Genomic DNA, 20975 nt, shown 5'->3' with positions numbered 1-20975 from the left:
TTCTCATAAACTAAAACTTGTTCTTATTACAACTTTTATTACTCATGGTTTTCAGAACTTATGAATACCACAATATTAATTCGTCTTTTGCTAGTGTTTGATAATTTTCACTTTATTTTATTTTACAATACCAATATTTCTTAAAAATGTTTTAAATAAATTTTGGAAAAAATTATTGACTAATTAAATACCAGGCTACATCAACATCAATATATTTTACTAATCTACGCTCTAATAATTTTTTTGTGTATTCCTTTTTATAATAAAATCGAAAGTCGTGGGTGTTATCAATGGTTATCAGAATATATATGTAAATAAATTGTACATTTGTGTTTATGTCTGGCCACTTTCCGGTTGTCAACAAGAAATCCTCGGTAATCAGAAGACTTTGTTCTGTTGGCCCTCTTATTAACCTATAAACCTAACCATTTTAAAAATAGGGTGTCAATAACCCTTTTTTTCTAAACCGTAGAAGCAAAAGATTGTTTAAGTTTCGGAATTATTTAAATCAAAATTTAAAAGCCAGGCATAGAATTTTCCTGATCAAATGCAAGGGTAAAGTCTAGACGAGTAAGGCCATTAATAATCATTAATAGCGATTTGAACAAATCAGAAAAAATGAAGTAAAGTGTATTATGTTTTATAATAGGCTTTAAAAATTATTTTTAGCAAGGAACTCTTGAAACATTTAAATATTCCCCTTCTCCGGCACGCAAATTTATAACGAAAGTCAGAATACCCCAATCAGGGCTACTGTAGATGACAAATAGAATAATCGGTTCAGTGTGGATTTAATTATGACACTGTTTTATATAAAACTTTATTTCTAGAGGCCTGGCCACGATAAGCCAAACTTTGTGACGTGTTTTTCAGCACGCGCGCCACATTTTTAATTTAGACGTAGGTTGGGAACAGATCGTTTCTGGATCCTGAGTGAACGGAATATGGTAGCTATAACGTACAATTTAGTCGCATTATACTTGAGGTGAATGCTTTGTTATGAAGTCTCAAGGTAAGCAAAACTAGAGACGGATTTAATCAGTCGATTGGCATGAGGTCTGAAAGTGAAACACCGCGATACGGAATCAAAGTCAAGTTTAAATTTATATAAACAATTTACATACTATAATCCTCCATGGTAATCTACAAAAGGCCCATGCTCACCGGGCGTGAAAACTCCATAGTTATGATATCACACATGCTAATCAATTGGTACCATAAGCAAGTCAAAAACAAAAAAACTTAAGAGCGTCGTAAAAGCTCATCATAAATTGGTCAGAAGGGAAACGATTAGGTGCGTTAAACAACTAAACAATAACAGGAAAGAAAGCTATAGTAAAACTCTCAAATTTGGGATACTTTTAATTTTATTCATTGTCTTAAAAAGAATTATGTTATGCCCTTACTATTTTTTGTCTTCTTCTATTTTTTTTTTAACATTGGAAATGGATAAATCAACCCTATAACTTTCTAGGGTCGAAAAGGATTCCCTTTTCCTGTAGCATCCAATAAACTCATACTTCCCAGCGAGTACCGAGTATAAATAGACTTTGGGCTATCACAAGAAAGCGATGGTGTGAGGAGAACCATTAACCATTAGCCATTAGCCATTAGCCATTAGGCAATGTCGGCTATCAAACAAGCCGGCTGCCGCTGGACTTTAGACCCGGTTGGAACGAGCGCAAAAACCCCAACAACGAGCGACGTCAGCTCACGTTTTGGGTGACGAATGCTGCGCTCGAGCGCCAGCATCGAACTTGGGGGGCATCGAACGTGTTCGACGAGCGGCGTGGGTGTTCGATGCAGGAGGCGATCGGATCGGAACCAACCGGATTTGAAGTATCTCTAGAGAGGGAGGGAGATACAATCTAATCAGACCTTCCTCTCTCTCCCTGTCTCTTTCTCGATCTTTGCATTTAAAAAAAAAAATATAGTAAAATTGCGCATCATTTAATAATCAGCAAGTTTGTTATCAAACAACTGGCCTGTCTGCAATACCCATACCCATACCGCTCCACACAGATACCGTTAGTCGTACCGCTCCAGAGCAGCCTTTGCGGTCGCTGCGCCGCCCATCGTCGAATTATTCACACGCAGACGTTCTCAACGATCGGACCAAAAAATATCAAATCGGGGCATTAACCAATTTGGTGACAAATAACTTTGTGGGCTTCTCCTCTCAAAAAACAAAAAAACAAAAAAAAAAACAAAAAAATACTTTGTTTTTGTTAAACAAAATAAATAAGCTTGTCACTCCGAGGAGATCAAGTTCAAGTGGTGAAATACAAACAATGATTAGTTAGCAAAAATGATTTGCGAAAACAATTAACAAAACTAATCATCTATAAAAATCATTCAAGGACATTCGGAAAGCATCTTTGAAAAGGCTTGTCAAGTTTGTGTGAAAATAATATTTATTTAAATATTTACCAATGGATTATTAAATTAGGTGAGTTATATAACATACACAGTTGTCATTTTAAAAGAATTTAAATTAGTTTCAAGACAATATGGTTTTTTTTATAAATTTTTCTATATCTGTTAATATATTGTTAAGATTTATAGCTGACCATGCTTAATGTCTTAATTATACTATAATTAAATTATTAACGATTTAAATATTTTATAAGCTCTGTGGTTGTACTAAGTTAAATATAAAAGTGATGACTTATTTCGATAACGTTTTTTTGGAGAACAAGAACAAGATCATAAAACCGATATCGGTTTAAATGTTTCTATCCCTAGGCATAGAAATTCCTAGTTTTTATTTCGGAAATTCATGCAATGACCAATAAAAAATAATCAAGTTGTTAAATAGTTTTTTCAATCACTGATTGATTGATGATAGCTTGCGAGGCCAACCTACAAAGGCACTTGGCAAATGTGGGTACGAATTCTAGGAGATATAGCCACGTCGAAAGACATTAACCAAATTATAGTGGATTCCCAACTGATCCCAGTTAATCCTGCACTTTATTTATGGTGGCATCGGCGATGAGCGTGTGGGCAAAATAATAAAAGTGTTAAAGCAAATTTGTATTTTGCGCTGCCTCAATCGGGCAATCAGGGCAATCTCCGTGAGTGGGTTCCAAAGTCCAGATCGTGGCATGCTCCCAATCGCTGATCAGCGTGTACAGCGTGATCGGGAGATTTATTGCCAAAAACCCAAAGACGCATGGGCATTTTGTTGCAGTGCATTCAACTGCAGGGCGAAAGAAATGCAAGTGATAATGACCGGCAATTACGATAGCCCCAGCCGCTGCCCCGTAATTAATGCAAAAATGATAAAGGGGAGGAGCCCGAGCCCATGGAAAACCCCCAAGAAGAGTCGTCAAGTCAGTCGTCTGTACTTTGCTCTCAACTCCATGCCACTCCACTCCACTCCACTCCCCAGTTGCTCCGATTTGCATTGACTTGGCAACCGAGGAATCTTTAGGTTTTTTATTTCAGCCTCGCGAATCACGCGCCACTTGCGTGCTCGATGACGTAGCCGTAGCCCCTCGATTGCTGGACGTTAAATGACCTTCTTCAACTTCTGATCCCCCTTTTCCGGACCCCCATGTCATCGAGTCGCACGCCACGAATTGATTTCTGCCTTTGATAAGTCGGTCAATCGTTAAGTTGCGTCAAAAAATTAATAAACATATATGTATATAAACGTGTCACATGTCGCGTGTGTGTCAGTCTATACTTCCTGATCGGATCTGATGAGATCTGACTATTATATAGGCCCCTGGTGCCATAATCGACGTCAATATGTTTGTGGCGTGGAAATTATACAGATTTTGGTACGTGGCAATCTACGTAGATTGTGGAAAAATATGCGATCAGATGATAGGTGGTATGACCTATGCTAAAGGCAAAGGACGTAATCGAAAAGTGGGCGAAAAGTTGGGAGGGGACTTGGAAAAACAGTTCAACCCTTTTATAAGGGTTATATAACTTGAAATAGGTAGCTTTGAAGAAAGTCAAACATCTTTTTACAAGGGTAAAATAACAATACAAGATATTATATTTAATCTTTATTATAAACTTCTTAAATAATATTAATGCCTGGTTTTATATAAATAATGCTCAGCTTTACATAATCTCAAAATTTTTTAATTAAAATTTTCAGGTTTATAAACTTCTGTCTTTTATATATAAGCAACCTTCCATTAAATCTTACAACAATGTAGCAAGAATTCGCTGAGGCCTACAAAGATTTCTGTCAATTAAACGGACATCTAAATAGTATTTAATCAAATCATTTCGATGATTTAATATGTTTTAGAAAATCCCAGATCGTGACAAGTGAATCGGGCACGTGTTCAGCTCTTAAGTCGAAACAAAATGGGGGGTACCACAGCTCGTGATCAACGCACACCGGCCTTCATTTAGTTTTCTTGACCTTACCCGAGTGGTCTACATTTAGCCGAGACGACCGCAATGAATAAAGGAAATTCGGGCTGATGAAATTCCCAAACGAAAATAAACACACAGCCCGAGAATCGCCCACTTGGTAGGGTTCACATAATTTTCCCCGATCAACAGCACTTTCATTCCCCAATTGAATTGGAAAATAAATACGGTAATTAAGCGGGCGCCAATCATTTGAAATGCGAGTGATTTAGCAATCGCGTGCATCTAATTTATTCCCCGAAATGCGATTAAAAAATAAAGAGCCCTGTGATAATCGTATAATATGCGTAGTTAATTGTAATCGTACTCCATATTCCATGCTCTCGTTTTTTGTACCCAGCTCGGTAAAAGGGAAAAATCGCTGTTATCAGCAACGTGTTCACTATTAATTGATTGACACACAATCGAGTCGGATCATCAAAGTCAAGCTTGATAGCGCTGTGGGGTAATTAGCATGAATGGGCCACTCGGCACTCGACTCGGAACTCGAAGCGATCATAAATTCACTTCATATCAAAATTCCCCATTGCGGCCAAGTGCCGGCCAAAAATATTACCAGATAGTGGCCACATTGGGGGCGTGGCATGACCCAAGGGGGCCAGAGGAAAAAAAAAAAATAAATAAATAAAAAAATTAAATTAAGAATTGCAATTAAGAATTTTATGCATTTCGGTGGCTTGGCGTTTTTTTTTTTCTTGAAGCTGATGCAATGGTGTAGCGCACTTGCATATACTTTAATTTTCTTTCAGGTGGAGAGCGCCATGTAACTATAGACCACTATGGTCTGCTCGATTGTCTGGGAAATCAAGAGCCCAACAAATCGGATCCAATCCGAATGGTTCGGTTCGGATCGAATCGTATTGGATCGTATCGCCTCGGCTTTTGAGCAACGCTCGCGGAACGATCAATCAGCGGCGCTCCGCTCGTCACATAAATTGTTCTACTAATCAGCCAACCGCTTCATTCATTCACAACTCGTTTGCGCTGTCGCATGTTGGAAGAAAAAGAAAACGAAAAAAGGAAACATATAAAAATCATATATACCAAATATATACATATATATAGCCTAATAAATCCCGTGTTTCGTGTCCGGGTTCAAAGTGACCACCAATAATTTCTCAAAACGGAGTGTGCTCACGGTACGTGTGGGGTCCACCTAATTGCCATCTAATTGCACCTGCTTATCAACTATAGTATACAGCCAATATACTATTGAATCCTAGCCCAGATAAGCGATTAGCCTTTTGGCCTGCGAGCCAGTGATAATGTCAATTTGAATGCTTGGGCAAAAACTAAATAATCCCGGAATTCATGTCAAACAAAATCTGCACTTTGCCGCCCTGATTCCGATTTCCAATTTAAACAAAATCAAATAAATGATGCAATTCGGTGAAAAATTAAGCGAGACTTCTGGCTTAGTGAGTGATAAGTGCACCTGTCGCGCTGGCATATTAAATTGCAATTTAATTGGGGCAGCACGTTTAAAAAGCTGAATCGTTAAATAAATTCATTTAAATAATTATGAAAAGAAATCTTTTTTGGTCAAAGCTTTGAGTTAGGGCTTCCTTTTTTTTGGAAATATTTATAGGATTAAAAAATAATGGAGAGTGCTTAATAAAATATATATAATTAATGAAAAAATATTCCAAAGCCATAATTTTTAAATTTAATTGTTTTTCTATTTTTACTTGCAGACAAGACTAAAAAAACATTTAAAAACGTTGATCATGTATCATCCAAGCGTATGAAATAATTGCAATAAATAACAACATTCAAATACGTTTCTGAAAAGTGCTCGAAGAAGGCTCTAAAACGGCAACAATAAGTGAAAACCGCTGCAATTCTATGAGTTTTGTGAACCTCAAAGACACAATTATTAATGTTTTAATGCTGCCAAATAGATAGCAATCAGCCCCAGCCGATAAAAGTAGAGTGAAAAACCCAAAAGCCTCCACATATTGAATATTAAAGTTTCCAATTTCAAAAGCAAGTGAAGAGAAAGTCCCTAAGAAATGGCTAAATACTTTATTACTTTGGTGCTCCTAATGTGCCTGGCTTTGGAGAACAGGAATGTGTACAATCGCCTGCATGCCCGATCGCTTCCCAGTTCCCGCGGCGACATCCTGCGTCCGAATCCCAAGCACCAGTCGCATCCCCATGTGCAGCACACCTCGCAGCAGCTGCAGCAGGAGCACCACATCCGCCAGCAGCGATCCCGGCAACTGAAGCACCTGGAACCGGATCCGAGCGAGGAGGACGATGCACCGATCACCAAGCAGGAGTACTATGCCCGCCTAAGGCGCCATGTCCTCAAGAAGACGCAGGACCTCATTCAGCAGGAGCTGAGCTACAATCATCCCGCCGGGGAGCAGTTCAAGGTGCCCCGTTTGTGGCAGCATCTCATGGAGCAGGAGGAGAAGTCGCACCGCCATGAGATTGCCACGGAGGAGGAGGTCGAGGAGTTCCCCGTCATGTTTGCAGATGCCCCCGACGAGTCATCATTCTTCGCCGAGGAACTCTCACCCTTGGACTTTGTGCGAAATGAACTTATGGCGGGGGAGGAGCAGCAGGAGCAGCAGGAGAAGGATGTGGAACCCCAGGTGCCCATTGTGGAGTCCGAGACTCAGGATTTGGGCGAGAGAAACATCACCATTTCAGTTAAATCCCGTAGTGGTGGCTGTCCCAAATGCGAAAGCAATCGCCAAGTGGAGCACATCACCGAGGAGCAGTTGACCCAGCTGCGCATCGAGTTCGTTAAGCAGCAGATTCTGGAGAAGCTCCGCCTCAAGGAGAGTCCCAAGGTCTCAGCCGTGGAGCTGCCCAAGCCCATCTTCGATGGCATGACCCTCTCCCATCCGGATGACAGCACCAAGAACAAGGAGCTGGACGACTATTATGCCAGGACCAGCAAAAAGTTCATACTGCTTAATAGAGGTAAGGAATATTTACATTTAAAATAAAAATGCAGAATTTAATTGAGTTCAATTTTCACAAAATTTTTCAAAACAAAAATTTTTATAAAGTTTCTTTTTCAAATTTTAATAATTAGAAAAGGGAACCGTAAAGGAGAATTATCTTTAATAAAATTTCACCAAATACAAATTTATAATAACTTGTTTTTTAAGAAAAAATTAAAACATTTCTTAAATGTTTTTTTTTTTAAGACTAGATAGTCTTTTTGTGTCAGAAAAAAATTCTAAGATTTATTTTTTAAGATTAGATATGTAGATAGTCCACAAACTAGCCGACAAATCCTAAATAATTTCTATAACTTTTTACAGAAGAGGTCGAATGCAATCGCTTGGGAGGTGGAAAATCCAACCCGTCCATGTGCTTCAGCTTCAAGATCGACGATGCCGATGCCGAAGGCTTCGATGTGAGCACTGCCGTCCTGTGGCTTTTCAAAAACAAACAGAATCGCACAGATGAAGGATCGGACTCGGAATCGGGATCTTTAAACAGCACCAGTTCGCAGCAGACGATTGTCGTTTCCGAGGTGGAGGTGAATCCGCAGCAGGACTCCAAGTATTTGACGGCCACCAAGACCATAGCCATCCAGTCGGTGAATGTGCAAGGTTAGTATATGTTATACCTATACGATAATCTCCAGAAACGTAATCATCCGCTAAAAAGAAATGAATCGCACACGTTTGGATCTTTGGTCGACAGCTAAAACGAAAACGGAACGAAACGGAACGTCCAAAACTGACCCCCAATACCCTCATGGAGAGAAATCAAAATCAGTGACAAGTCCTCTATACTAGATGGTTATTATAATAATTATACTGACCGCCACAGCCGATAAGTGGAAACGTTGACAACCGCTGTTTGTGTTTTCAATTCAATTAGACAGATCATTGGGCAGATTCGTGATAGCTCACCAAACCGAATCTTCAATCTTGAATTCATGTGGGTGAATAACTTGGCAAAATACAAATATTTGTGGGTGCAAAAGCTGAACTTTGGCCAAGAAGCGATTGGACAACCCCCCGAAAATTGGGAGTTCCTGGGGTCAGTTTGGTTTGATAACAAAAGTTGCTTGAAAAATATTGTGATACTATGTATGAAATGAAAACAATGCTTTCTTTCCTTTTATTAAGCATACATTTTAATGATTTCTTATTTTGTCTGAATATTTCCAGATGAGTGGATGAAGATCGACATTGAGTGGCCCATTAAGCACTGGATCAGCGGTCACGAGCTGAGCCACCTCATCCAGATTTCGTGTGGGGGCTGCGAGGTCAGCGACATGGAGGAGATCATATCGGTGGACAAGGACTATCGGCCCTTCATCATGATCGATATGCAGAATAGGCGCCGGAAGAGCCGCCAGAAGCGCAGCATCAACTGCTCCAGCGGAATGACGGAGTGCTGCCGGGAGCACTTGTACATATCCTTCCGGGACATCGGCTGGAGCAACTGGATCCTGAAGCCGGAGGGCTACAATGCCTACTTCTGTCGCGGATCCTGCAGCTCGGTGGCGAGTGTCACGCAAGCGGCCTCCCACCACAGCTCCATAATGGTAGGTGTCTATATTAAGTTATGGGGAATTTTACTTTGATTAAGATTTGTTTTTCCTTAGAAATAATAATGGGTTTTTTATTTAGATGATTGAGAATTTTATTTGGATTTAATAGCACTATCAGGAATTTTAAGAAAATTTATGCCAAATATCATATAAATTTTATAAACTTTGCATATAGATTTAACAATTTAAATAGTCAGTATTGCAATATTCTCAAAAAGATTATAAAATAAGTGATATTTTTAAAAATCATGCTTGGTATGAAAAAAAAACCTTTGATATAATTTTCGAACAAATCACTAATAGATTTCTTATCTTTTTTTTACAGAAAATTCTCTCCACAAGCGGTGCTAACAAGTCGCTGGAGTTGGTGCCCTGCTGCACCGCCAAACAGTATTCCTCGCTGCAGCTGGTCGTGATGGACTCGAGTAATACGGCCACGGTGAAGACGCTGCCCAATATGGTGGTGGAATCTTGTGGCTGCAGATAGTCCTTCCTGCGACTATATAGATGGCCACTCACTGGCCAGCCATCCATCAACCAAGCTACATTTACATATCGGACAAATTAGACCTAGACTCGCTCCATTTTAGATAGCATTCAAACTACACATTTCTCTTCAATTAATTTAAACTCATTTGCAAAGCATTTACATTAGCGTTATTATTTAATCGTAATTATATGTAGTGCATGTGCTGCCACTAGTTGTAGTCAAAGCTAAAGTCAATGTACTTAAGCACTCGAAGTATGTAGTTAGTTAGCAAATAGCTCCAATTAATATAGTAGCGTTACTAAGTGCTATCTTTAATTATGTTACGCAATTAGTTTCATTGTTTAAGTAGCGTTTATTGAGTTATTGGCCGAGAAAAACATAAAGAAAAACGGAAAATAAAACAATGTTAAAATAAGATTTAAACATTTATGAGTTTTGATTTAGTTTTATTTATGGTCAAAATACAGAGTTAGAGGGTAGGAAAAAATGTGTAATTTTGACTCTATAGTATCCATAATTGACTAAATGAGCTTTATTTTGTGGCAATTTTCTAACCAATTTATGATGGTTTGGCAAACGAAATTTATTGAAGCATACTTTAGGGGTCAGCAAAAAAATGTGAAGTCGTTTGTTTCTTTTCTTTACAGTTTGAGTTGCACTGCATTTGCAGGCAACAGTATTTCAGTTAAAGTTTAAGAATAACTTGGCAAATGAATCATACACCGTGAGAAAATGTTCTCTTATTTTCTAAATGGGAACTTAACATTATATTTCAGTTTACAAATATTTTCGTAAAACGTCACAGAGTATTGTAATCACTGTAGTATATTTTATTTTATAGCAAATTGCTCCAAAATTTAAAGTTATCTCTTGTAACCTCCAATGTCGTTCTCCGCGAAAACGGTGCTCAAGGAGGGCTCCACGGAGCTGGAGCACATCTGTGAGCTGGACATCTCGCAGCAGGCCACCCACCAACGCCTGGTGTCCTTGATCGCCACCATATCCCTTGGTTCCCGCAACGCGGACATCATATACAGCATGATCATGAAGGGAGTGAACATTTTCCGGCTGAACTTCTCCCACGAATCGCACGAGATGCACTCGAAGACGATCGAGCTGATTAATGAGGCGCTGGACCGGATTCACAAGGAGACGGGTCAAATACGTACGGTGGCCATTGCGGCGGACACGCGAGGACCTCAGATCCGAACTGGCCTTCTGGATGGTGATGTGTTCCTGCGCGCCGGCGATAATCTAAGGCTCTCCATCAATCGGGATTTGTACGACAAGGGCAACAAGGAGGCGGTCTATGTTGACTATCCCAATATAATCAATCTAACCAAGACGGGGGATCGTCTGTTCATCGACGATGGCAAGCTGCTGCTCCACATTATGGAGGTGGGCGTGGATGGGCTGCTGTGCGAGGTCATCCAAGGTGGCCAGCTGAACAACAACTGCAATGTGATCCTGCCCGAGATCGAAATCGATTTGCCTGCCGTCTCCGAGAAGGACATGTTCGACCTGCAGTTCAGCATGAAGGCCAATGTGGACTTCCTCTTTGCCTCGGCGGTGCGAAGTGCCAAAAATGTGAAGGAACTGCGAACGGTGCTCGGCGAGAAGGGCAAGCACATCAAGATCATCGCCAAGATGGACAGTAAGATAGCACTGAGCCGCTTCTCGGAGATCATGAAGGCGGCCGATGGACTTTTGCTATCCCGAGCGGACCTGGGCACTCAGATACCCATCGAGAAGCTGTTCATCACGCAGAAGAGCATCCTGGGGCAGTGCAATAAGGCCGGCAAGCCGGTAATAGTGGCCTCGCACATCCTGGAGTCCATGCGCTCAGTGCAACATCCCACGCGAGCCGAGTGCTTCGATCTGGCCAATGCCATTATAGATGGAGCGGATTGCATAATGCTGTCCTCGGAGGTGGCCATTGGTGCCTATCCCAAGGAGACGGTGGCCACCTGCGACACACTGTGCCGCGAGGCTGAGAAAGTCCTGTGGTTCCGGGATCTTTTCTCCGACCTGGTCAGCGAAGTTCGTGGCGAGTTGGATGCGGCCCACTCGCTGGCCATTGCCTCTGTGGAGACGGCCAAGAGGACCAATGCCACGCTGATTGTGGTCCTCACTACCTCGGGTCGTTCAGCCACCTTGGTTAGCAAATTCCGGCCACGATGTCCCATTTTGGCCGTAACCCGGTGCGAACGGGCCGCCCGTTGGGTCTACATGCATCGTGGCGTCCTTCCGGTTCTATACACCTCGGAACCAAGCTCCGATTACGCCACCGATGTGGACGCCCGGGTGCAGTTCGCCCTGACCTCGGCCAAGAAGTGGAACATCATCGACGACGGCGATCCCATTGTAATCGTGAGTGCCTGGAAGGACGGTGGCGGGTTCACCAACAATGTGCGCGTGGTCTACGCCTTTTTCGAGGCGGATCGTGTGGACTGCCTCTTCCGGTCGGACAGGCGAAGATCACTCAAGAACACCAACCTTCAGATGGCCAACCGTGAGCCGGAAAGTAAGTACTGAGGGTAGGGTGCAATTAAAAGATTTTTTTTTAAATTTAAAAAGAAGTAACCGAGTTTTAAACGCAGATTTTTAGAGACTAAAGCAAAAAGACATTAAAGATTCCCACATCGTAATCGGAAGTCTATAAGGAAAGCTATGGACTTTGAGATGCAGGTTTTTTGGTAATTTTTCAGCTAAGAAGATTTTTTCGGAAAATAAAAAAGGGGTTAAAAAATACAAAAAATATATGGGAAATTACAAACCAAGTTAAAAACGCAGATTTTTAGAGCACTACGCCACAAGACTTTAAAGACACACCACTTCGAAATCGGATGCTTAAAAGAAAAGTTATAGAATTAACAGTGTAGGTTTTGGTTACTTTTCTGCAATTATATTTTTGGGAAATTGATTAAGGAGTTATATCGTAAAAATAACACTCAAAATTTAAAAACAAAATTTAAGTGCAGAGTTTTAGAGACTTAAGCCACAATACTTTGAAGATATACCACTTTGAAATCGGAGGCCAGGAAGAAAAGTTATGGATTTAGAACTGCAGGTTTTTGGTCACTTTTCTGCAAGGACAATATTTTCGAAAATTAAGAAAGGGGTTACATCATGAAAATAGCAAAAAATCGACCCGAAATTAGAAACCAAGTTTTAAATGCAGATTTTTAGAGCACTAATCCACAATACTTTAAGGACATACCACTTCAAAATCGGATGCTTAAAAGAAAAGTTATAGAATTAACACTGAAGGTTTTTGGTCACTTTTCTGGGACTATATTTTTCGGAAATTGATTAGGATTTATATCGTAAAAATAGAAACTCAAAATTTCAAAACAAAATTTAAATGCAGAGTTTTAGAGACTTAAGCCACAATTCTTTAAAGATATACCACTTTGAAATCGGAGGCCAGGAAGAAAAGTTATGGATTTAGAACTGCAGGTTTTTGGTCACTTTTCTGCAAGGACAATATTTTCGAAAATTAAGAAAGGGGTTACATCATGAAAATAGTAAAAAATCGCCCCGAAATTAGAAACCAAGTTTTAAATGCAGATTTTTAGAGCACTAATCCACAATACTTGAAGGACATACCACTTCAAAATCGGATGCTTAAAAGAAAAGTTATAGAATTAACACTGAAGGTTTTTGGTCACTTTTCTGGGTCTATATTTTTCGGAAATTGATTAAGGAGTTACATCGTAAAAATAGAAACTCAAATTTTCAAAACAAAATTGAAATGCAGAGTTTTAGAGACTTAAGCCACAATTCTTTAAAGATATACCACTTTGAAATCGGAGGCCAGGAAGAAAAGTTATGGATTTAGAACTGCAGGTTTTTGGTCACTTTTCTGCAAGGACAATATTTTCGAAAATTAAGAAAGGGGTTACATCATGAAAATAGCAAAAAATCGACCCGAATTTAGAAACCAAGTTTTAAATGCAGATTTTTAGAGCACTAATCCACAATACTTTAAAGACATACCACTTCAAAATCGGATGCTTAAAAGAAAAGTTATAGAATTAACACTGAAGGTTTTTGGTCACTTTTCTGGGACTATATTTTTCGGAAATTGATTAGGAGTTATATCGTAAAAATTGAAACTCAAAATTTCAAAAAAAAAATTTAAACGCAGAGTTTTAGAGACTTAAGCCACAATTCTTTAAAGATCTACCACTTTGAAATCGGAGGCCAGGAAGAAAAGTTATGGATTTAGAACTGCAGGTTTTTGGTCACTTTTCTGCAAGGACAATATTTTCGAAAATTAAGAAAGGGGTTACATCATGAAAATAGCAAAAAATCGACCCGAAATTAGAAACCAAGTTTTAAATGCAGATTTTTAGAGCACTAATCCACAATACTTTAAGGACATACCACTTCAAAATCGGATGCTTAAAAGAAAAGTTATAGAATTAACACTGAAGGTTTTTGGTCACTTTTCTGGGACTATATTTTTCGGAAATTGATTAGGATTTATATCTTAAAAATAGAAACTCAAAATTTCAAAACAAAATTTAAATGCAGAGTTTTAGAGACTTAAGCCACAATTCTTTAAAGATATACCACTTTGAAATCGGAGGCCAGGACGAAAAGTTATGGATTTAGAACTGCAGGTTTTTGGTCACTTTTCTGCAAGGACAATATTTTCGAAAATTAAGAAAGGGGTTACATCATGAAAATAGCAAAAAATCGACCCGAAATTAGAAACCAAGTTTTAAATGCAGATTTTTAGAGCACTAATCCACAATACTTTAAAGACATACCACTTCAAAATCGGATGCTTAAAAGAAAAGTTATAGAATTAACACTGAAGGTTTTTGGTCACTTTTCTGGGACTATATTTTTCGGAAATTTATTAGGAGTTATATCGTAAAAATTGAAACTCAAAATTTCAAAAAAAAAATTTAAATGCAGAGTTTTAGAGACTTAAGCCACAATTCTTTAAAGATATACCACTTTGAAATCGGAGGCCAGGAAGAAAAATTATGGATTTATAACTGCAGGTATTTGGTCACTTTTCTGGAAGGACCTTTTTTTCGGAAATTAAGAAAGGGGTTACATCATGAAAATAGCAAAAAATCGACCCGAAATTAGAAACCAAGTTTTAAATGCAGATTTTTAGATCACTAATCCACAATACTTTAAAGACATACCACTTCAAAATCGGATGCTTAAAAGAAAAGTTATAGAATTAACACTGAAGGTTTTTGGTCACTTTTCTGGGACTATATTTTTCGGAAATTGATTAGGATTTATATCTTAAAAATAGAAACTCAAAATTTAAAAAAAAATTTAAATGCAGAGTTTTAGAGACTTAAGCCACAATTCTTTAAAGATATACCACTTTGAAATCGGAGGCCAGGAAGAAAAGTTATGGATTTAGAACTGCAGGTTTTTGGTCACTTTTCTGCAAGGACAATATTTTCGAAAATTAAGAAAGGGGTTACATCATGAAAATAGCAAAAAATCGACCCGAAATTAGAAACCAAGTTTTAAATGCAGATTTTTAGAGCACTAATCCACAATACTTGAAGGACATACCACTTCAAAATCGGATGCTTAAAAGAAAAGTTATAGAATTAACACTGAAGGTTTTTGGTCACTTTTCTGGGACTATATTTTTCGGAAATTTATTAGGAGTTATATCGTAAAAATTGAAACTCAAAATTTCAAAAAAAAAATTTAAATGCAGAGTTTTAGAGACTTAAGCCACAATTCTTTAAAGATATACCACTTTGAAATCGGAGGCCAGGAAGAAAAATTATGGATTTATAACTGCAGGTATTTGGTCACTTTTCTGGAAGGACCTTTTTTTCGGAAATTAAGAAAGGGGTTACATCATGAAAATAGCAAAAAATCGACCCGAAATTAGAAACCAAGTTTTAAATGCAGATTTTTAGATCACTAATCCACAATACTTTAAAGACATACCACTTCAAAATCGGATGCTTAAAAGAAAAGTTATAGAATTAACACTGAAGGTTTTTGGTCACTTTTCTGGGACTATATTTTTCGGAAATTGATTAGGAGTTATATCGTAAAAATAGAAACTCAAAATTTCAAAACAAAATTTAAATGCAGAGTTTTAGAGACTTAAGCCACAATTCTTTAAAGATATACCACTTTGAAATCGGAGGCCAGGAAGAAAAGTTATGGATTTAGAACTGCAGGTTTTTGGTTACTTTTCTGCAAGGACGATATTTTCGAAAATTAAGAAAGGGGTTACATCATGAAAATAGCAAAAAATCGACCCGAAATTAGAAACCAAGTTTTAAATGCAGATTTTTAGAGCACTAATCCACAATACTTTAAAGACATACCACTTCAAAATCGGATGCTTAAAAGAAAAGTTATAGAATTAACACTGAAGGTTTTTGGTCACTTTTCTGGGACTATATTTTTCGGAAATTGATTAGGAGTTATATCGTAAAAATAGAAACTCAAAATTTCAAAACAAAATTGAAATGCAGAGTTTTAGAGACTTAAGCCACAATTCTTTAAAGATATACCACTTTGAAATCGGAGGCCAGGAAGAAAAGTTATGGATTTAGAACTGCAGGTTTTTGGTCACTTTTCTGCAAGGACGATATTTTCGAAAATTAAGAAAGGGGTTACATCATGAAAATAGCAAAAAATCGACCCGAAATTAGAAACCAAGTTTTAAATGCAGATTTTTAGAGCACTAATCCACAATACTTTAAAGACATACCACTTCAAAATCGGATGCTTAAAAGAAAAGTTATAGAAATAACACTGAAGGTTTTTGGTCACTTTTCTGGGACTATATTTTTCGGAAATTGATTAGGAGTTATATCGTAAAAATAGAAACTCAAATTTCAAAAAAAAATTTAAACGCAGAGTTTTAGAGACTTAAGCCACAATTCTTTAAAGATATACCACTTTGAAATCGGAGGCCAGGAAGAAAAATTATGGATTTATAACTGCAGGTATTTGGTCACTTTTCTGGAAGGACCTTTTTTTCGGAAATTAAGAAAGGGGTTACATCATGAAAATAGCAAAAAATCGACCCGAAATTAGAAACCAAGTTTTAAATGCAGATTTTTAGATCACTAATCCACAATACTTTAAAGACATACCACTTCAAAATCGGATGCTTAAAAGAAAAGTTATAGAATTAACACTGAAGGTTTTTGCTCACTTTTCTGGGACTATATTTTTCGGAAATTGATTAGGAGTTATATCGTAAAAATAGAAACTCAAAATTTCAAAACAAAATTTAAATGCAGAGTTTTAGAGACTTAAGCCACAATTCTTTAAAGATATACCACTTTGAAATCGGAGGCCAGGAAGAAAAGTTATGGATTTAGAACTGCAGGTTTTTGGTTACTTTTCTGCAAGGACGATATTTTCGAAAATTAAGAAAGGGGTTACATCATGAAAATAGCAAAAAATCGACCCGAAATTAGAAACCAAGTTTTAAATGCAGATTTTTAGAGCACTAATCCACAATACTTTAAAGACATACCACTTCAAAATCGGATGCTTAAAAGAAAAGTTATAGAATTAACACTGAAGGTTTTTGGTCACTTTTCTGGGACTATATTTTTCGGAAATTGATTAGGAGTTATATCGTAAAAATAGAAACTCAAAATTTCAAAACAAAATTGAAATGCAGAGTTTTAGAGACTTAAGCCACAATTCTTTAAAGATATACCACTTTGAAATCGGAGGCCAGGAAGAAAAGTTATGGATTTAGAACTGCAGGTTTTTGGTCACTTTTCTGCAAGGACGATATTTTCGAAAATTAAGAAAGGGGTTACATCATGAAAATAGCAAAAAATCGACCCGAAATTAGAAACCAAGTTTTAAATGCAGATTTTTAGAGCACTAATCCACAATACTTTAAAGACATACCACTTCAAAATCGGATGCTTAAAAGAAAAGTTATAGAAATAACACTGAAGGTTTTTGGTCACTTTTCTGGGACTATATTTTTCGGAAATTGATTAGGAGTTATATCGTAAAAATTGAAACTCAAAATTTCAAAAAAAAAATTTAAACGCAGAGTTTTAGAGACTTAAGCCACAATTCTTTAAAGATATACCACTTTGAAATCGGAGGCCAGGAAGAAAAGTTATGGATTTAGAACTGCAGGTTTTTGGTCACTTTTCTGCAAGGATAATATTTTCGAAAATTAAGAAAGGGGTTACATCATGAAAATAGCAAAAAATCGACCCGAAATTAGAAACCAAGTTTTAAATGCAGATTTTTAGAGCACTAATCCACAATACTTTAAGGACATACCACTTCAAAATCGGATGCTTAAAAGAAAAGTTATAGAATTAACACTGAAGGTTTTTGGTCACTTTTCTGGGACTATATTTTTCGGAAATTGATTAGGATTTATATCTTAAAAATAGAAACTCAAAATTTCAAAACAAAATTTAAATGCAGAGTTTTAGAGACTTAAGCAACAATTCTTTAAAGATATACCACTTTGAAATCGGAGGCCAGGAAGAAAAGTTATGGATTTAGAACTGCAGGTTTTTGGTCACTTTTCTGCAAGGACAATATTTTCGAAAATTAAGAAAGGGGTTACATCATGAAAATAGCAAAAAATCGACCCGAAATTAGAAACCAAGTTTTAAATGCAGATTTTTAGAGCACTAATCCACAATACTTGAAGGACATACCACTTCAAAATCGGATGCTTAAAAGAAAAGTTATAGAATTAACACTGAAGGTTTTTGGTCACTTTTCTGGGACTATATTTTTCGGAAATTGATTAAGGAGTTACATCGTAAAAATAGAAACTCAAATTTTCAAAACAAAATTGAAATGCAGAGTTTTAGAGACTTAAGCCACAATTCTTTAAAGATATACCACTTTGAAATCGGAGGCCAGGAAGAAAAGTTATGGATTTAGAACTGCAGGTTTTTGGTCACTTTTCTGCAAGGACGATATTTTCGAAAATTAAGAAAGGGGTTACATCATGAAAATAGCAAAAAATCGACCCGAAATTAGAAACCAAGTTTTAAATGCAGATTTTTAGAGCACTAATCCACAATACTTGAAGGACATACCACTTCAAAATCGGATGCTTAAAAGAAAAGTTATGTAATTAAGTAATTTTTCATAAAAATTTTTATATGGGTTATATATTTTTTAAAATGTTCTGCTTCGTCCCACTCCAACAAAAATTTTAAGCTGTTAATCTACACATTTTTTATGCAGCGGGTCGAATAAGAAAATTTTAAGTGTTTTTATTTAGTCAAATGCGTAATAATTTTTTTGTCACAAAGTTTGATATCTGAAATTTTGTGGGTATAAAGTGCGGTTTTATTTAGCTCGTTAAGAGGTGTTTTAGTTTTTTTTTCTAATTATTTTCTTTTTACAGTAAAGAAAAGTTTCCATGCGTGATGTCGTTTACAACTGTGGTGCGCCGAGATAAGAGTTTCAACAGAAAGAGCTGGAGTTTTTCAATTTATTTTGTAGTTAATTTTGGTTTCTCTTTACATTATAAAAACGTGGTCCGGAGAAACGATGGTTTTAATAGAAAGAGTTTTAAAATGTTTTTTTTCCAATAAAATTAGAAGGCCGTATTAAGAATAAATAAATATTTGAACCGGAGCTTCATTAAATAGCATGTTTTGTGTATCATGTACTTTTTATTCCTGATATTTTGAATTAACATTTCTCTGATTGAGCATTTTAGTTATATAATTATTAATCTGTACAAAACTCTAAAAGACTAAGCTTATTCTAGTAAAATTTTGTGACATACTTAAGAAGTACGAGGGAATGTAAGGCATTTCTGGAAAACTCCCAGGAAAAGAAAACTAAACGTCCGTACTGCTTTGGTGTGTATATGCGCAATCCATGGTTGACAAACTCCAAAACTCCAAGGACTCGGCAGCGGCGCCAAAATGTCGACTGTGTCATCTTACTAAAAATTACATAATAAAATCTGATGATGAAAATACAACATAATTCGACTTACAGCTTGAACAGGGGCGAGGCAAGCGCCAATCCCATAAGATTTCCCAGATCTCGGACAATTTGAAAAATCGGGCTCGCCTCGTGACGCATGTAAGTGGGCTCTGGGCACCATTTAAAGGCCTAGAAAACAGGTACTTTATTTAAAAAGTTTAATATAGTTACATATTTTTATGTTTCACCTGTCGCACAGACCAATGGGGATCCATCTCGAGACGCATTTTGATAAGGAACACCGCAATTGCCAATCCTCCCAAAAAGCAAACAATCGAAATCCCATATATACGTGATCGGGAGAACAAATACTTGTTGTTGCCCTCGAAAAAATTGAGGGCCCTGATCCCGAAGTAGCTGCCCAGGATGCACTGGTGGAGAAACTCAGTGGCCAAATAGAGGCGACTCAGCCACATGCAGACCACCACGAAGACGATCAGCGGATACATTATACAACGGAACAAGGGCGATCGCCATGAAACGAATCGATCCCAGCAGTGGACAAAGAAGAACGAGGACAGAATCAGGACGAACACTGTGAAGGTCATCGAGTGGGCGCAGGGCAGCCCACCGCTCGTCTCGCAGCTTAGCTGATGACTTTCCAAAGCCACCTGCGGCTTCATGGCCAGCTTTTCATTGGCAAACTGCTCCCGCAGAAACCACAAAGGCCGTATCTCCTGGAAAATCCTGTTCAAAAAAAATATATTTAAACCAGATTAAGTATTTTAAATGGTTTTTATAATATTTTTTTGTGGACAAATGTAAAAAGTTAAAGTTTTTGACTTTTATAAATCCATTAAAATATCACCTTAAAAAATTATATTTGGTTATTGGTTTTGTAAATGTAAATATTTTTCCAAAAGAGAATATAGATAAATGCTTAAATTAAATACAAAAAATTGTTCTTGTTCATTTTATGTTTCTTAACATTACTTACCATTTTTCAAAGGAGTTTAGAGTGCTGACCAGAGTAATTGCGGACAAAAGATGCAAAAGCATATCTTGACCAAAGATGCCGCCCAGCGGAATAAAAAAGTTAAAGAGATTGTTCGGCTCCAGATTAACGCTGAGAAAACGCCATAGAGGCTCAAAGAAACTCAAACTGCAACAAAAAATTGTTAATTTCCAATGCTCAACCGAAAAAAGGAGAAGTACCAACCGCTCTTGGGCCCATTCGTTGATAAACAGCTCCCGATTGAGCGTTAAGTTGTAGCTTTCCTCTGCCAAGTGCAAGAAGGCCTCCATTTCTCCTATTTATTTTTGGATTTAATTTACTTTTCTTATTGAAACGTTTGTGTTTACGGCTTACAGACCAAGTGAAATATTTGTTATGGCTTGCTTGTTTGCTTATAAACATCCTTAATCAGCTGTTTGCTGCTTCTGCGCACTTTTAAGCTTCGCAGTGGTGGCAAAAATGTTGAGCAACAGAGCAAAAATGCCACGGGTCACCAAAAATGATTGTTATTTTTTGAAGTTCCAACAAATTAAAACTTTTGTAATTAAAATAATTTTTGTTTACCATTTTTAAATTTTAAATGCATGTAAAATCAATTTTTGTTGTGACTACAAAACAGTCAACCATTTAAGCTT

At 37.4% G+C, this 20975-nt stretch overlaps 3 protein-coding genes across 9 annotated transcripts; 2 read left to right on the top strand and 1 right to left on the bottom strand.

Moving 5' to 3' along the window:
* The first annotated feature begins 2069 nt into the window (after positions 1–2069).
* LOC128262697 (growth/differentiation factor 8) lies at positions 2070–9842 on the top strand. Of its 2 annotated transcripts, none has more exons than XM_052997113.1 (5): positions 2070–2449; positions 6096–7335; positions 7683–7976; positions 8544–8923; positions 9255–9842. In XM_052997113.1, exons 2-5 carry the CDS (start codon positions 6414–6416, stop codon positions 9414–9416), a joined length of 1758 nt encoding a protein of 585 aa, XP_052853073.1. In that variant the 5' UTR covers positions 2070–2449; positions 6096–6413; the 3' UTR covers positions 9417–9842. The 2 variants fall into 2 exon arrangements, with proteins under 2 accessions (XP_052853073.1, XP_052853072.1); XM_052997112.1 differs by lacking the exon at positions 2070–2449 and adding an exon at positions 5367–5540.
* A 341-nt stretch (positions 9843–10183) lies between these two features.
* LOC128262698 (pyruvate kinase) lies at positions 10184–19707 on the top strand. 4 transcript variants are annotated; one of them, XR_008268364.1, is made up of 3 exons: positions 10184–11943; positions 19398–19484; positions 19585–19707. XR_008268364.1 is itself a non-coding variant. In XM_052997115.1 (2 exons), the coding sequence occupies exons 1-2, from the start codon at positions 10302–10304 to the stop codon at positions 19400–19402; spliced, it is 1647 nt and encodes a 548-aa protein (XP_052853075.1). In that variant the 5' UTR covers positions 10184–10301; the 3' UTR covers positions 19403–19525. The 4 variants fall into 4 exon arrangements, 2 of the variants coding, with proteins under 2 accessions (XP_052853075.1, XP_052853074.1); XR_008268365.1 differs by having other exon boundaries at positions 19553–19661; XM_052997115.1 differs by lacking the exon at positions 19585–19707 and having other exon boundaries at positions 19398–19525.
* Positions 19033–20752, bottom strand: LOC128262703 (glucose-6-phosphatase catalytic subunit 1). Of its 3 annotated transcripts, none has more exons than XM_052997130.1 (6): positions 20699–20752; positions 20545–20635; positions 20323–20487; positions 19574–20072; positions 19396–19514; positions 19033–19341 (listed from the first exon to the last, which is right to left on the bottom strand). In XM_052997130.1, the coding sequence occupies exons 2-6, from the start codon at positions 20628–20630 to the stop codon at positions 19158–19160; spliced, it is 1053 nt and encodes a 350-aa protein (XP_052853090.1). In that variant the 5' UTR covers positions 20631–20635; positions 20699–20752; the 3' UTR covers positions 19033–19157. The 3 variants fall into 3 exon arrangements, with proteins under 3 accessions (XP_052853090.1, XP_052853091.1, XP_052853089.1); XM_052997131.1 differs by having other exon boundaries at positions 20695–20719; XM_052997129.1 differs by having other exon boundaries at positions 20545–20747.
* Positions 20753–20975: the final 223 nt, after the last annotated feature.

The sequence above is a fragment of the Drosophila gunungcola genome, unplaced genomic scaffold (genome assembly GCF_025200985.1).
Source record: "Drosophila gunungcola strain Sukarami unplaced genomic scaffold, Dgunungcola_SK_2 000001F, whole genome shotgun sequence".
In the NCBI taxonomy this organism is placed as follows: Eukaryota; Metazoa; Arthropoda; class Insecta; order Diptera; family Drosophilidae; genus Drosophila; species Drosophila gunungcola.
This window is presented reverse-complemented; position numbering and strand designations above follow the sequence as displayed.

What these genes read in the sequence shown, in the direction of transcription:
- LOC128262697 (XM_052997113.1), top strand. Translation starts at nt 6,414, where the DNA reads ATGGCTAAATACTTTATTACTTTGGTGCTCCTAATGTGCCTGGCTTTG. An exon ending in CCAGTCGGTGAATGTGCAAG is followed by an intron (nt 7,977 to 8,543) that starts GTTAGTATATGT and finishes GAATATTTCCAG; the next exon opens with ATGAGTGGATGAAGATCGAC. An exon ending in CCCACCACAGCTCCATAATG is followed by an intron (nt 8,924 to 9,254) that starts GTAGGTGTCTAT and finishes TTTTTTTTACAG; the next exon opens with AAAATTCTCTCCACAAGCGG.
- LOC128262698 (XM_052997114.1), top strand. Translation starts at nt 10,302, where the DNA reads ATGTCGTTCTCCGCGAAAACGGTGCTCAAGGAGGGCTCCACGGAGCTG. An exon ending in GGCCAACCGTGAGCCGGAAA is followed by an intron (nt 11,944 to 18,792) that starts GTAAGTACTGAG and finishes TTCTTTTTACAG; the next exon opens with TAAAGAAAAGTTTCCATGCG.
- LOC128262703 (XM_052997130.1), bottom strand. Translation starts at nt 20,630, where the DNA reads ATGGAGGCCTTCTTGCACTTGGCAGAGGAAAGCTACAACTTAACGCTC. An exon ending in CTAAACTCCTTTGAAAAATG is followed by an intron (nt 20,073 to 20,322) that starts GTAAGTAATGTT and finishes TTTTTTGAACAG; the next exon opens with GATTTTCCAGGAGATACGGC. An exon ending in CCCATTGGTCTGTGCGACAG is followed by an intron (nt 19,515 to 19,573) that starts GTGAAACATAAA and finishes CCTGTTTTCTAG; the next exon opens with GCCTTTAAATGGTGCCCAGA.